The 16,002-nt window shown below is 34.2% G+C and overlaps 2 protein-coding genes across 2 annotated transcripts; one reads left to right on the top strand and one right to left on the bottom strand.

The window, feature by feature from the left end:
• LOC115696448 (uncharacterized) lies at positions 1–555 on the top strand. The gene has a single exon (XM_030623349.1). It carries the CDS (start codon positions 1–3, stop codon positions 553–555), a length of 555 nt encoding a protein of 184 aa, XP_030479209.1.
• Positions 556–12,344: 11,789 nt separating this feature from the next.
• Positions 12,345–13,814, bottom strand: LOC115698144 (ethylene-responsive transcription factor 1B). The gene has a single exon (XM_030625322.2). The coding sequence runs from the start codon at positions 13,482–13,484 to the stop codon at positions 12,618–12,620; it is 867 nt and encodes a 288-aa protein (XP_030481182.1). The 5' UTR covers positions 13,485–13,814; the 3' UTR covers positions 12,345–12,617.
• Positions 13,815–16,002: the final 2,188 nt, after the last annotated feature.

A 16,002-nucleotide genomic window follows, 5' to 3' on the forward strand; every position in this document is an offset into this window, starting at 1 on the left:
ATGGGACGATGCATGGGATACTTTGAGGCTGCCAGGGGGCTGAGGCAAGGAGATCATATGTCTCCTTTGCTTTTCCTCCTTGGTATGGAATACTTATCAAGACTCCTGAAAAAAGCAGGGAGCAAAGAGGAGTTTAAATACTTTCAGAGATGTAAAGATCTCAACCTTAACCACTTATGTTTTGTAGATGATGTGATTCTTTTCTGCCATCGAGATTTCAGAAGTATCTATTGCATGTTGCAAGCCTTGAAGTTGTTCTCTTGCTCTTCGGGATTAGAGTCGAGCCCTTCAAAATCTGCCATATACTGTTGTGGTATGGAAGAAAGAGAGACTCAAAGAGTGGTGGACATCTCAGGTTTTTGTAAGAAAGAGACTCCATTCAAATATCTTGGCATTCCTATATGTGCTAAGAGAATCTCAAGCAAAGAATGTGAAGTATTGGTAGAGAAAATGACAGCAAGAATTAGAGTTTGGAGTTCGAGCAATATTTCATATGCTGGCCGAGCTGTATTAATAAATTCAGTTCTTGTAGGGCTATTTGTAGCCAAATCGTGATATTGCCAAAGAAGATAATCAAGAAGATAGAAGCTATTTGTAGGGCTTATCTGTGGAAGGGCCATGGCATATCACAGGGTGCGGATTTGATTGCTTGGGATTCGATATGTCAATCAAAATCAACACGAGGAATAGGGTTCAGGAAAGTGGAAGATTGGAACTTGGCAGCCATGACCAAGTACATTTGGGCAATTGCAAATAAAGAAGATAACTTGTGGATCAAATGGGTACACAATGTGTACATCAAAGAGGAATATTGGTGGAGTTATCAAGCTCCACTACAAGCAAGTTGGTATTGGAAAAAGATAGTGATAGCCAAGGAAAAGCTTAAGCAATCTATGGAATTCACACAATTGATGAATGCAAGGAATTTCCAAATCTCCAAGGCCTATAGCTTGATCAATTCTGAAGGAGATAAAGTGCAATGGGCTCGGGTTGTTTGGAATAGAATGAACATGCCTCGACATAGCTCTTTGATGTGGATAACAGTGCAAAATAGGCTAAGAACAAGAGATAGACTATGCAAAATCAATCTAACAACTGAGGATGGATGCTTACTCTGTAGGAATGGCAAGGAAGACCTGGAACACTTGTTTTTCTACTGCAATATTGCAGCAGAATGTCTGGAACAGCTCAAGAAATGGCTTCGGCGGCAGGTGGTTTCAAGCTCTCTTCATGGGCTGGTGCGTAGGCTGCAGTTGCAACATTAGCATACAACATTTGGTAGGCAAGAAATGGGCTGTTATGGGAAGAAAAAAGAGTCCAAACCGATTGTATAGTGGACAAAACAAAAACAGAAATATTGTATAGAATCAAAAGGGTTTGGCCTAAAAAAGTTAGTGCTAAAAATAGAATATGGTTTGAAAGTTTGTAATAGAACACTTTCACTTGTTGTACAGGGATATTTCAAGTCTCTCCTTTGAGATGTTGTTAAGTTGTAATTGGTTATTGGAGCAATGATAATCTCGTTGATTCATCAAAAAAAAAATTAATAAATTTTAATATTACATAAATAAACTAATTAAAAAATTAAGATATTTTTATATGGTTAGAATATTTCTTAATAAAATAATAAAATAAAATAAGTTTGAAATTTTATGGTTTAGAAACCTTAAAATTTCTATTGAAACCTTAACTAACCACCTTTTCAAATTTCATGTTATTTTTGTCAAAATATAATTTTAATAAAAACATGTCTAATAAGACAAAACGTTAAACCTAACATATTCCTAATCTTATAATTTTAATTAATGAAATATATTTTGAAAATAACAAATTTGAAAAAAAAAAAAAAAAGATATGATATGGTTAGCAAAATTTTAAAATTAGTACAAGATTATTTTTAAAAAGATAATATTTTAATATCAAAGTAAGAAATTTAAAATTTAATAATAAAAAAATACCAGATCTTATAATTAAAATGAATAAAATAATGTAAAATTTCAAAATTAACCATAAGGCTATTTTTGTGAGAAATCAAATTTTCAAAATTCAAAGCCAACTAAGATCTAAAACTAATTTTAATTAATTAAAAAAAATAATAAATATTAGTTTATTCTAACAATTAGATTTTTAATTGAAAATTCAGATTCTACACAAAATTCTACCAAAAATTGGCTTTTGTTTCAATGAAAACTGATTTTTGAATTAAAAGTTATGACGAAAAAAATTTGAGGCACAGGGGTATGTAATGCATACTCCTGCGCGCGCAGAGATTAGTGAGCAGCCGAGAAACAAGGTTGCGTGCACCCTCAGTGACTGAGTAACCTCAGTGCATGCAGCCTCTTCAGACAGAGGCGTGACTGAGTGATCTCGACCATTTCTGCCTGAATGGGCGTGCGTCTCCGAGCGGTCCCAAGGGTCGTGGGCGCGTGTGTGACATTCAAATCGTGATATTTTCTTTCAACTTCAAAAAATCATATCTAATTCATAAAAAATCCAAATTATGTTCTGTAAAAGCCTAAATTTATTAATTTTTTGTCTACTTTCCAGTAAAAATAATTCTAGATCGAAACAGAAAATATTTCAGTAACAGACATTGCCATTTCTAAACTATCATCAAATAAGCACATAAACAAAATGAAACCATCCAAATCAATGCAAATAATCATTTTAATTCATATTTCATGAAAGTAAATCATTACCATGGCTCTTAGGCCATTTGTTGGAATACATTTCACCAGGATCTAGATTTAGTAACAAATATGTTTCATTAACATCCTAATATGAATTTCTAAAACAACGAAATTAAACACATATAAAGTTTAGAAAACCTTACATTGGGTGCAGCGGAATAATATGTCTCCTTCCACTCAGATCTCTAACCCTTGTATCATTTCTGTCGCAGAGTATCACCAAGATCTGACTCCGAATGCCCTTCTCTTCAGTTTGGATTCTTCTCAATCTTCGAGACTATGATTGAGATACCACTTGATGTGTATGGGCACTTACTCTATCACTCAACGTTTCAAAAAATTGAAGAAGCAAAGAGGGAGAGAGAGGTTCAACTATAGAAGGATAGTGAATAGCTCAATTTTTCTGAAGGCAAAAATTTCTAATTTTCAATTTCTTTTTAATTGTGTGCCATCACTATCTATTTATAGGTAACCACTAGGTTTAGGTTAGGAATTACTTGGCATTCAAATAATGAAAATCTTAATTGGAAAAAACACCATTAAGTGGCCGGCCATTGGGTTAATGGGCCCCACTTGGTATGTTGCAATTTTGACAATTTTCATTTCTATTTTCTCAAAAACGCCAATTTTCCAATTCTAAGCATTTAAATGCCAAAACTAATTATTTGATAACTAAAATAAATTATTAAATAATATTTTCATTTAATATAATTATTAATTAGACATAACAAAGTCTTCCAATTAATAAATAAAACATATAATCTCTTTTCTTCACAATTTAGTCCTTGCTTAGTGAAAATTCATAAACTAGACATAGTCTAATTTTAGAATTATAATTGATTAATTAGAATCAATTATTTGAGTCTTACAAGCAGTATGATCTCTACTAGAATGGGTACCATGGGCCTATATAACTAAGCTTCCAATAAGCTGAACCAGAATTTACCAAGTAAATTCCTTAACTTATTAATTCCTTGTTGCATCCACTCTTAGAACATAGAATTGCACTCTCAGTCATATAGAACGTCCTATATGTTCCACCATATAGATACGCTATCATTTTTAACCATCATTATAATCTAAACAATCAAAGAACCTCTATATATATGATTTACACCGAGTAGGGACAAATTTACCATTTCACCCTTTAATGTATTTTGATCCTTAAAACACTTAGCTACCTGTAAATGATGTTTCAGTAAACTAAAATATAATCACTGAAACAAGAGCTCTTCCATTTACATCTATTTAGCCAAGCTCGAAGGAAATCATCATTTAACTTCTAAATACCTATAGAAGCAATAGATTCCATATTTATGTTTAGCGCTCCCACTCAATCATACTATCATGTTCCCAAAATATACGTATCACCCTGACCCAAAAATAAGCTTAACTAACAAATCAAAGAACATGAATAGCACTCCTGAGTTTGAGCCTAAGCATATCAGGATTAAGATCTTTTGATCTAAGATCAACTAGTTATATTGACTTGGAAAGAGACAACGGTAAGTATTATAATATCTTAACTAAGATCAATATCGGTCCAGTCCAATGTATACTCCATACATTCGAACCTAGTATACTTTGCCAATGTTCTGGAAAGAACATAACACTAATGCAAAGTGAAAGTACACTTCATCGGTGATTATCACATCAGTGTAAATCCAATGTACTGATGAAACAGGGACTTTGTCTTTCAAATCATATAATCAAAATCACATTCCACTGTGTTGACATCACTGTAATTGCGAATGACTATATGTTCTGGACTTAACAAATTTTTGTATATATATCTATTAAACTATAAACATGTAAACATATATAAATGACTTCTATTCTTCTATTGATAGAAAATAAGATTAGATTGTAATGGGTTTTATTTAGGGCATAAAATCCCCGCAGAGGCACCCTATCTACCACTGTTATGCAAGATTTCTTAGTTGTCGACCTGCCATCGGCTTACAACATATTGTTGGGTTGTCCAGCACTGATTGGACTAGGGGCAGTCAGTTAGATCAAGCACCTATCCTTGAAATTCCAAACACCAGAAGGAGTGGGAGTGGTGCGGGGCGACCAGATGTTGGCTCGCGATTGCTATCGCATAGAGTAATTGAGGAGTTGGAAGAGGTTATCCTCAACCCAGGAAATCCCACCAAATGTTTATACATTAGGAAGAACCTGGACGAGTATCTCGAATAGCAACTAAAAAGTTTTCTGAAGGCAAACTAGGATCAGTTCGCCATGAGCCATGGAGATATGATAGGGATCAACCCTAATATTATCTGCCATCATTTAAATATTGATCCAAACTACCCAACGAAGAGACAGAAAAGGACACCCTTGGATTCCGAGAGGTAAAGGGCCCTAAAATAGGAAGTTTACGGGTTGTTAGTCAACGACTGTATACGCGAGGTGTTTTATCCCTCATGGATAGCCAATTCTGTTCTCGTCCCGAAGCCTAACGAAACTTGGAGAATTTGTATTGATTTCTCTGATCTGAATAAGGCGTGCCCAAAAGATTATTTTCCACTTCCCAGGATGGACCAGTTAGTGGATGCAACTGCTGGGCACGAGCTTATGTCATTTATGGACGCATATTCTGGATATAACCAGATAAAAATATATGTCACAGATCAGGAACATATAAGCTTAGTAACCAGCATGGGACTCTATTGTTATAAAGTCATGTCGTTTGGACTGAAGAACGCTGGGGCAACGTATCAGCAATTAGTGAACGAAATGTTTGCAAACTAACTTGGGCGAAACATGGTGGTTTACGTCGATGATATGTTGGTAAAATCAATAAAAAGTAGGGATCATACCTCATACCTCGCGGAATGCTTTAAGATATTAAAGAAGTAAAGGATGAAGCTAAACCCGAAAAAATGTTCTTTTGGAGTTTCCTCAAGAACGTTTTTAGGATTCATAGTTAATGCGAGGGGTATTGAAGTAAATCCTGAAAAAATCAAGGCATTAATAGACATGTCCTCACCGGCAAAGCCTAAGGAAGTACAATCCATGGCAGGAAGAATGGCTACACTTAACAGATTCATTTCAAAGTCAACTGATAAGTGTGTGCTGTTCTTCAATATATTGCGAGGCAACAAAAAATTCGAGTGGGCAAAAGAGTGTGAAGAGGCTTTTCAGAACATGAAAAGGCATCTAGCGATGCCTCAAGTTTTGGCAAAACCAATAACTAGAGAAACGTTGTTCTCTATTTAGCCATCTCGGAAGATGCGATTACTGCAGCTATAGTCCGAGAGGAGGGCAAGCACCAAAACCTATTGACTATGTATGTAAAAGGTTAATAGGGGTAGAATCCAGATATCCCCCTCTAGAAAAACTCGAATTGTGCCTAGTCCATGCGTCTCGTTAAATACGACCATACTTCCAGGCACACCCCACAAAAGTGTTGACCGATCAGCCCTTGAGACAAGTTTTATCGAAACTAGATGCTTCTGGAAGATTGATAAAATGGTCGATTAAACTGGGGAAGTTTGACATAACATACAATCCTCGAACATCCATCAAGGGCCAAGCTTTGGCTAACTTCTTGATAGAATGTATAACTCTAGAAGAAATTCCACCTGTACAGTGAGACACGGAAACTTAGAAGTTATACGTGGATGGAGCATCCAACGAACAGGGTTCGGCTGCATCGGTAATACTAATATTACCATAAGGGTTTAAAGTTCACTATTGACGAATCAAATAACGAGGCTGAGTATGAAGCCTTGATTGCCGGCTTAAAGATAACTGAGGCATTGAATGTCAAAAACCTCATATGTCGTAGTGATTCGTAGCCTATTATGAACAAGTCCTCGGGGAATACAAGGCCAAAGGATTAAAAATGGCGAGGTATTTAGAGAAAGTTCGGAAGAACTTGGAAAGATTTGATTACTTTAAAATCAAACAAATTCCAAGAGAACATAACTCCAACACCGATGCCTTAGCAAAACTAGCCTCGCGGAATTACTTGGGTGAATTGAACTGTGTTCCAGTAGAGATGATGAAAGAGCTAAGTATATGTGAAACTGAATACGTCGAGATGATAGACAACTCTCCTACATGGATGACTCCTATTATCAATTATTTACTCGACGGGAAACTTCCAAATGACAAAAACAAAGCACAAAAACTATTCTATTCAATGCCTCGCTACATAATGATTGAAGGCAAACTATATAGAAGAGGGTACTCGATGCCCCTACTTCGGTGTGTTCTCCTTGCAGAAGCAAATGAAATCATCAGAGAGATTCATGAAGGCTTCTGCGGGGATCATGCGAGCTGGCAAAGTTTGTCTATAAAGATCATTAAACAAGGATACTACTGGCCAACGGTCAATAAGGACACACACGAGTTTGTCAAGAAATGTTACAAGTGTTAGAGGTTTTCACATATACCTCCCGTGCCGCCAACGAAACTAAGAATGATGACCTTTCCCTACCCATTTTCTATATGGGGAATTGACCTAATTGGGGCATTACCTACTGGGCGAGGACAAGCTAAGTATACGGTAGTAGCAGTCGACTTGCTCACTAAATTGACGGAGGCTGAGCCTCTTGTTTCCATAACCGGCAAGTAAGTCCTTGACTTTGTCATGAAGAACATTATCAGTAAGTTTGGAATTCCCATGAATATAGTATCCGATAATGGAACCCAATTTGATGGCGACTTGTTCACTGAATTCTGCGAGAGTAACAAAATTATCAAAAGCTTCTCGTCAGTATCCAGGCCTCAGGCAAATGGACAAGTGGAAGCTGTTAATGAAAAATTAAAGGATACTATTAAGAAGAAGTTAGATGCCGCCAAAGGCAGATGTGTTGACAAGCTCCCTCAGGTACTCTGGGCCCACAAAACTACAGAGAAGATAGCGACGGGACACATTCCTTTCTCGCTAGTATTTGGCTCGGAAGTAATGCAGCCTGTTGAGGTGAACATATCAACTCATAGAAGAGAGTTATATAATCAAGAAGAAAACTAGGAACTTTTGAAATGGTCTTTGGATCTACTTGAGGAAAAACAAACTGAGATGCAAATCTCCAACGCAGCATACCAACACGGAGTTACAAGATACTTCAACAAAAAAAATCAAGAAAAGACTATTCAATGTTGGAGACTTGGTGCTAAGATGAGTCTTTGCAAATACGAGAGATGCATCTGCAGGAGTGTTGAACCCGAATTGGGATGGTCCATATGTCATCGAATCAGTAGTTGGAGTTGGAGTTTATAAATTGGCTCGACTCAACAACTAGCTAATAAAGAACTATTGGAACGTGGAACATTTGCTACCGTACTACAAATAAATAGATGATGTAAACTTACAATTTTAGTTATGAATAAAGAGAATCATTTATATTAAGTAATTACAAAGTTTTATTCCTTAAAACTTACTTAAGGGGTAATTATGTATGATTAACCAAAATTCATCTAGAAATACATGGTATAATGCGAACCCGCCATTTCAAAACATTTTTGAAATTCAAAGGTTCTCGACTAAACCGCTTTGACGAAACTGGAGTCGAACTGTTATAGCTCCCTGACCAAACCTTTTTGACGATAGAGGGGTCAAATTGTTATAACATCTTGATAAAACCTTTTTGAGGAAGAAGGGATCAAACAATAATAATTTTTGGTTGAAAACCTATCTGACGGGAAAGGAAAATCAAAAGTTATCACTCGTGTATAAAACGGAATACTAACGGTTCTTGAGAGCTAGGAAAATGCTAAACGAGGCATTGCGACGTCTAGATAAAAGTACTTGAACCTAGAAAATGGATAGTTAAAATAACTATTCATACGAGCAAATTAAAAATATACAAAGTGATAAAATCATTAAAGTATATTTTAGTTTGCGTAAGGCAGATTATAACTGCTATAGCGAGGCAGAATTGACAACTGCTCGAAAATCAAAAGGTTCGGTAGATCACTAACTACTTAAACTGGAAGATTACGAGCAATGGAAAAACCCAAAAGTACTGTACATTTGATCAAAATATAGTTCTTTACATTGTGAATAAAAATGCAAGCAAACACAATTGTATTAAGTTCGAATGAATATAGTACAAGGCATTTAAGATAGAAAAAAAAAACCAAAGCTGGGTTACAAACTAGTCTTTACGAAAATGCCACTAGGGGCAAACCATTAAGTGATCCTCCTAAACAAAGGATGAGAGGGGAAGTCGGTAAACTCGAGAAAGATTGGCGACACTTAGCTCAAGAAAGATCGTCTGCATATAGAGAGCCTTTGCACAGACCCCATTCTCATCATCAGATCCCATTTCTTGAAGCGGAGACATCTTTCCCAGCCTCAAGAAATTCCTCGATACCAGAAAGAGGTTGGCGCAAGGGTCTTCTGGTATAGGTTTGGATCTGTGGTTGGCTAGATTCTCTGATAGAAACCACGCCAACTTCTGTCCTGGGTCCATTAAAAACCATGCCAATTTTCTTCCAGGATTCCATGTCAGCCTGAGGAGGACCTCTAAGATCGCTCACAAGATCTATGTCTATTCTTGTGGAGACAAAGAAAAAGAGGTCAGTGGAGTAAAAAAATTATAATAATAAATATAATGATCCGACTCAGATCACCAATTACAGGGGATAATACTCACCCTCCATATTCACTTGTGATAATCACGCATAATGATCTATGGGGCTCCTTTGATTTGGATTGTTCGGAAGCTCCTTAGCCTTGGAATCTACCGTTTCTGGTTCCAATTGAGGTTTGAAGTCCTCGGGAACGGATGGAGAAGGAAAATGGTTGGTGTATCTAGAAGTTATAAATTTAGGGGAGTGAACTTCTGAATTCAGAGGGGACATTCTAGCATGAAAGAGATGATCCATTCTCAAGATGGATCTTACCAAAAAAGTCACAAGTTTGTGAAAAATGATAAGCTTCAGCCGCCCTTTTATACACAAAGTCCAGTGACAAGAAAGCTAAGGATCGAGAAATCTAACGGTCAGTAGTAAGGCAGAATATGAAGAGACAATTCATAATGACCCTCGAAACCGTACAACCGCCAGAATCAAAGGACACATTTTTTCCATGAAGGGATTTTGACGAAAATGCTCTCTGTAATTATTAAAAAGCACTTTTTACTAAAAAAAAATTTTAAGGGCAATTGTCATACTCGAAATTTGGTTGCCTTCTCAATAGAGGACATGTGTCAAGATAAAAGGAATATGGATTGATACAATCGCTTTTTATGGAATAACTCATTAATTACATAAGTATCAGAGTATATTTGTAACCTGCTGACTGAAAGGTCTTAGGCGAGGAATCAATATACAAACTAGTGCTCAATATATTAGCGAGAAACTATATGTTGCTAAATGCGAATAGCGAGGCATCAAGGAAAGCGATACATATCAACTGCGGAAGCCCTTAGTGTATAATGCACAAACTAAGTGTAACAATCGGATCAGCTCGAAGCCAAATAAGCGACGTGACCGTCTCACTATGGGAAGACTTCCTATAACTTCATCCAGTTACGTCAACGAAGCTAACATTCAAATGAGCTTCGAACAACTCTTTGTAAATAAGAACTATAATCGTCAAGAGACATGCAACGTCGTCCTTGGAAGGAAAAATGGCCCCAACACGCTATGGAGATCACTGGAACTAAGCTTCTATGGACACATCTCCAAATACATTAATTAAAGACATGTTTAAAACGCGATCATTTTTTACCCAATAAAAGCGGGAAACTCACAGCTATATGATTTTCAAATTATAACCACATTTACACTACTTGATATGTAATCAAATCCCATAATTTGAGGGAATAATTGCTGTAAAGATTACAGTAAACTTTGTGATTAACTGCTCAATATATTATTATAAATCGTGGCAAGCAAGATGAAAAGGGGGACAAAAAAACTCATACAAAGGAGGCCCTGAAAAATAATCAAAAATCTGAATAAGATTGACTCGTGGACTATGCAGAATTTTAACTACAAATCCACGTAAAAAACCTTGTGTGTTCATACTTTTATTTTTATAGCTTACAATCGGAAAATAAAGAAATAGTTAATATATTCAAGATAATTACGTATTTATGATCGATATATTTCTCGAAATAAACGAAAAAGAAACGAAAGACGAAACATAAATCATTCTGAGTGTTAAAGAAAATTTGCGTTAACAGATGTTCTCTCTGACCGAGATAAGGAGTTGATTTGGCATGTACTGACTAGTGAAAATGGCCAAGGATCGTGGTTTTGGTCTAAGGAAAGAACCGACCTGTTCTCTGTTAAATCAACATATAATATGCTGCAAAAATGGAGAGGGAATTGGAGTGGCAGTGAGAATGTAGGCTTTTAGAGTCATTTATGGCAGTTGAAAGTACCTCCAAAAGATCTAAACTTTCTTTGGAGAGCTTGTTCTAACAATCTTCCAACATGTTTTCCGTTATTAGGAAGAGAAGTGAATATTGACCCTACTTGTCCTGTTTGCAAAAGTGCTCCTGAAACTATGTTTCACATCCTTGTTAGATGTCCCTTTGCTCAAAATAGTTGGAGGTTCTCGGGTTGCAGTACTCGGTGTTGTTGCTATGGTGTTCTCGAGCTGGTTTGATGAAGGATTAAGACAATGGACAACAAGTGAAGCTATTGAAGCAGCTATGATTTGTTGGTCGATATGGCATCACCGAAACTAGCTGGTTTGGAATGCTAAACAGACGACTATTGATGATGTAATTTTGTTAGCTAAGCTAAGCTTTGAGGATTGGGGTAATGCTCAAAAGATTTCAATAATTACCAACCTTGCATCTCAGCCGGTTGAGATTGAGCATTGGACGACACCGATGTATCCTCAGATCAAAGTTAATATTGATGGAGCTATTTTCATTGATAGCAGCCGTTTTGGCTTTGGTTGTGTGGCTGGGGATTCTCTTGGTGTTGTTGTGGAATGAAAGTGTGGTAAGAGAGAGGGTATATTTCATCCACTCTTTGTTCAAGCTTTGAGCATCAAGGATGCGCTAAGTTTGATTAAAGATCATTGATGGACGGATGTGGTACTTGAATCTGATTGCCTTACTTTGGTTGTAGATTTGAACAATAACAAAAACATGGTCTCTCCTTATGGTTGTGTACTTTTTGATTGTAAGGCTATTATTAATAGCTTTTGCTCTTTTACTTTGAATTTTGTCAAGCGGTCTCCTAATAAGGTGGCGCATATGTTAGCGTAATCTTCTCGTTTTGAGTCAGATTATAGTTTTTATTTGAATAATCTTCCTGGTTATGTTTCATCCTCAAGCTTGGATGAGATTTCTTAATAAAACGCCGATTTTATTCAAAAAAATAAATGTAAAAAGTTGTTAAACATATTTTTGAGTGGCAAAAAAATAAATAAAAGTGATATTTATTGTTGTATAAAATATAGCCCCATACTAAATTTTTTATTAAATTTGATACAATTTCTAGTATGTGTTAAATTTAAATTATATTATACATCACTATTAAAAATTAATTTTATCAACATGGACTAAAAAAAATGAATTTACACTATTTTTAATTTTTTATAGCATTTTATTAGACATGGTCTTAGGGGTCTCTCGACTCCCACGAAGGACTTTTCTCATTAAAAATATACAATGATATAATTTTGCCAGTAACTTTTACAGAATAGAGAGAAACAAAATTGAAAAGAGAAAATGAAAAATATATAGACATTATTATAGCCCTTATTTTTTGGATGCTAATTATAACTCTTTCTTGAACAGTGTTCTATATATAAAATGTTACAAGTTACAACACCTATATATTGCTGACATGAATTTATCTAATTTCTGTACCAATAAAAGAATAAGTATAGTTACCTACAATCCTTGTTTTTTTCTTTTTTTTTTTTTTTGTATATATAATGTATGGCGTAATATTGAATATCTCAGCATAAGAAAATTCATATGTAAGTGTCGTGTTTGAATTTCAATCACAAGGAAAAGCCAACAAACTATCCAAGTAATCACTCCCCAAATCTTGAAACTCAAACACATCAAAGTGATTATCACCATTCTGATCATGATGATGACTTGCCTTTGATCTCCTGATAGCTGGCTCTTGATCATTGTTCAATTTCATCATCTTATGATCATTATTGTTGATTTGATTTTCCCACTCCCTCAATGATCTCTTCCTGCAGAGCTTATCAAAATCATCGTTATTTCTACAAATAGTAGTTGTACTCAGAGTGGTATTACTGTTAGAATAATCAAGTCCCATAGCCTTTTTAACCGTCTCAAGTGGAAAGTTAAGGTAAGCTTTGGCGCCTCTGATTCTCAAAGCGGCCTTATCATAAGCCAAGGCAGCATCTTCAGCGGTCTCAAACGTCCCTAGCCAAACCCGAGCCCCATTTCTCGACGAGTCTCTAATCTCCGCCGCGTACTTTCCCCACGGCCGCCTCCTCACTCCCCTATAGTGCCTTGTGGTGGCCACCGCCATGGCTGTCCTCTTCTTTGTCCTCTGATCATTGTTCTCAGTATTATCATTGGCAGTACTATTTCCTGTCGAAGGGTGCTGTTGACTTTGATCATTATGAGGATGTGAAATACTTGAAGGATCAACTATGATACTGTCAAGGAGTTCTTCCCAAGTCTCAGCTCCCATTGAAATCCACCTCCCTAGACTTGGCAGCCTTTGTAGAATTTCCATCGACTCTTCTTTCCCATCAAGATGAGGCAATTCGTCCCAACTTTTGGATAGTATCTTTCCTTCATTTACTTCATTGCCACTGATAAAACTTGCCCAAACGTTCTCTAGAATAGCTTCAGATTTTTGACCTCTAAGTATAGCCATTATTCTCTTTAAAAAACACCCTCACAAACTCTTATACGAAAAAAGTTTATATAAATGATAAGGTCAAGTATGCGTAATAATCTGATGACAGCTCAGATATTTGGTTTTTTCCTAAATTATGAATAGGAACATAATTGGAAACTTGTGTTTGAATTCATTAGCTGAATTCATGGGGAAATTTTGGATTGGAATGTTAAGAAAAGAGGTGGGGATGCTTTTGTTTATAATATCCAATTTTGACTTGTGTGCTTCTAGTAATCATTTCTGGGGCTTTCTCAATGTTGATTCTATGTACCTCTAATATTTTAATTTGCATAAGCTTTCCCTTCAATTCATCTGTAAATACAACATAAAAACAGATGGAATGAGTAGAATCGAAAGGTGTGCATGGCTTCAATTATAAGTTGGACTTTTATATTGCATATCTTTGTTTTAATTAACTATATTGGTAGTTATCTTGATCATGACAATTTAAATAGATTATTAGAATATATATATATCTAAAATTTTTTATTAATATTAATATTTATGCATATAAAAACTAATTTAAAGTTGGTATAAGTTTTTGTTTTCCAAAAAAAAAAATTTGTATAATTTTTTAAACCTAGAATAAATAATATTAATATTTATATATATTTAAATTAGTGTAAAAAAAATAATATTAATATTTATATATTTATAAAATTAAACCTACTAACACCGTTAAATTAATTAATAGATCAATATTCCTATATTCTTAATAATTAGCCACATTTTATATTAAAGATGTAATGATATATATATACTAAATATTAGAATATGTTTGCTTATAATTGTTATTGGTTAATTATTAATTTAAATAATCATCAAAACATAAAATCTAATCTTTAAAAACAATAATTGTTGATACTTCTAAATTAAATTTAAATATTTAAAAAATAATTAATTAATTATGTTACCGGTATTAATTTTAACTGCTAAAAAAAATAATTAAAAAAATGGTCAAATAATCACATTTAAATCGGTGTTATCGTGTTTATAGTTGCAATATTCTGTAGATGTGAATGAGGTTTTCGACGGGATTATTCAATATTATAAATTATTACCAATGATGCTAAAATTTGCTTGATTTTTGAGAGAGAGAAGAGAGAGAGAGAGAGAGAGAGAGAGAGAGAGAGAGAGAGAGAGAGAGAGAGAGAGAGAGAGTACATTTGATTTCTTCAGAGATACATTAACTAATATAACACATATTTAAAACTACCTTTTCTTGTTCCCAATGGAGATTCCGGGTCTTAATGTTTTAAACGTAAAGGGCCCGTTTGGTACGCAGGACTGGATTGGATTAGACAGGCTAATTTGTCCAATCCAGTGTTTGGGCATGTTACAAGTCTGGATAACTAATCCAGTTAACCTCATCTGTCTGGGATTATTTATCCCATCCAGCAGGGTGGGATAAATAATCCCATGCAGGTGAGATTTTTTTTTTATCGTTTTTTTAATTTAAATTTTATTAATATATTTTAAATTTAATAAGAATTTAAAGGAAATAATTATCACACATTTATTTATACATTTTTTTTATCAAAAACTTATTCATTAAAATTAGTGAAAATGTATAATTTTGAATTATTATACATAAGTTTTTAAAATTTAAAATATTATTAATTAAATAATAGTTACTTAAATTGATTCTAAGAAAAAAATATGACAATAAAATTATATATTATTTTGAAATTACTAAAAAATTTATATAAATATTTTAAAAAATTAATATTTATATTAAATTAGTGTTTAAGATAAACAATTTTATATTATTCAAGTATTTTTATTTTACTATTCTAATTATTTATTAAATAAAAAATATGACAAAATATTTTATTATATATTTATGATATATTCTTAATTATATATGATATATTATTTTTTTGCTACGAATTATTTATATTTATTTATTATTATATATTTTAATTTATTATTATATATTTTTATTTAATTTAAGTTTTTTTTTTCTAAAAGAAAATAAATAAAATAGTCCAGTCCATTCTTAAACCAAACACAGGATTACTTTCAGCATTATCCAATCTTGTCCAGTCCAGTCCAATCCTTTTCAGTCCAATCCAGTCCAATCCTGCGTACCAAACGGGCCCAAAAGGTAACATTACACCTTTGATCAGACATTCCATTCTTCGCTGGCTGCACTCAACGCTTGAGTAAAAACATCATATTATAGTACTAGAAATATGTACACGATCAAAATGGGATTTCATCACAACAAAATGTCATATGAACCATATTGTCCCAATGTCATATTATTGCAATAATAATGTTTGTATATTAAGGTAGTTTTCCCTAACAATGAGATTAATTAGACAACTTCAGTTCCTAACTTAATTTCAATAATCAGACAATAACTTTGAATTATATATATGCCACTTTGTTGGACCACCACTACCAATTTTATTTTTTGATACATTCTTAAGAGGTTTTGTACAAATAAAGTAGCCATCACACTTATATTCAGGGCTATTCTTAATTTTTC

This window comes from Cannabis sativa, chromosome 7 (assembly GCF_029168945.1).
Source record: "Cannabis sativa cultivar Pink pepper isolate KNU-18-1 chromosome 7, ASM2916894v1, whole genome shotgun sequence".
NCBI lineage: Eukaryota > Viridiplantae > Streptophyta > Magnoliopsida > Rosales > Cannabaceae > Cannabis > Cannabis sativa.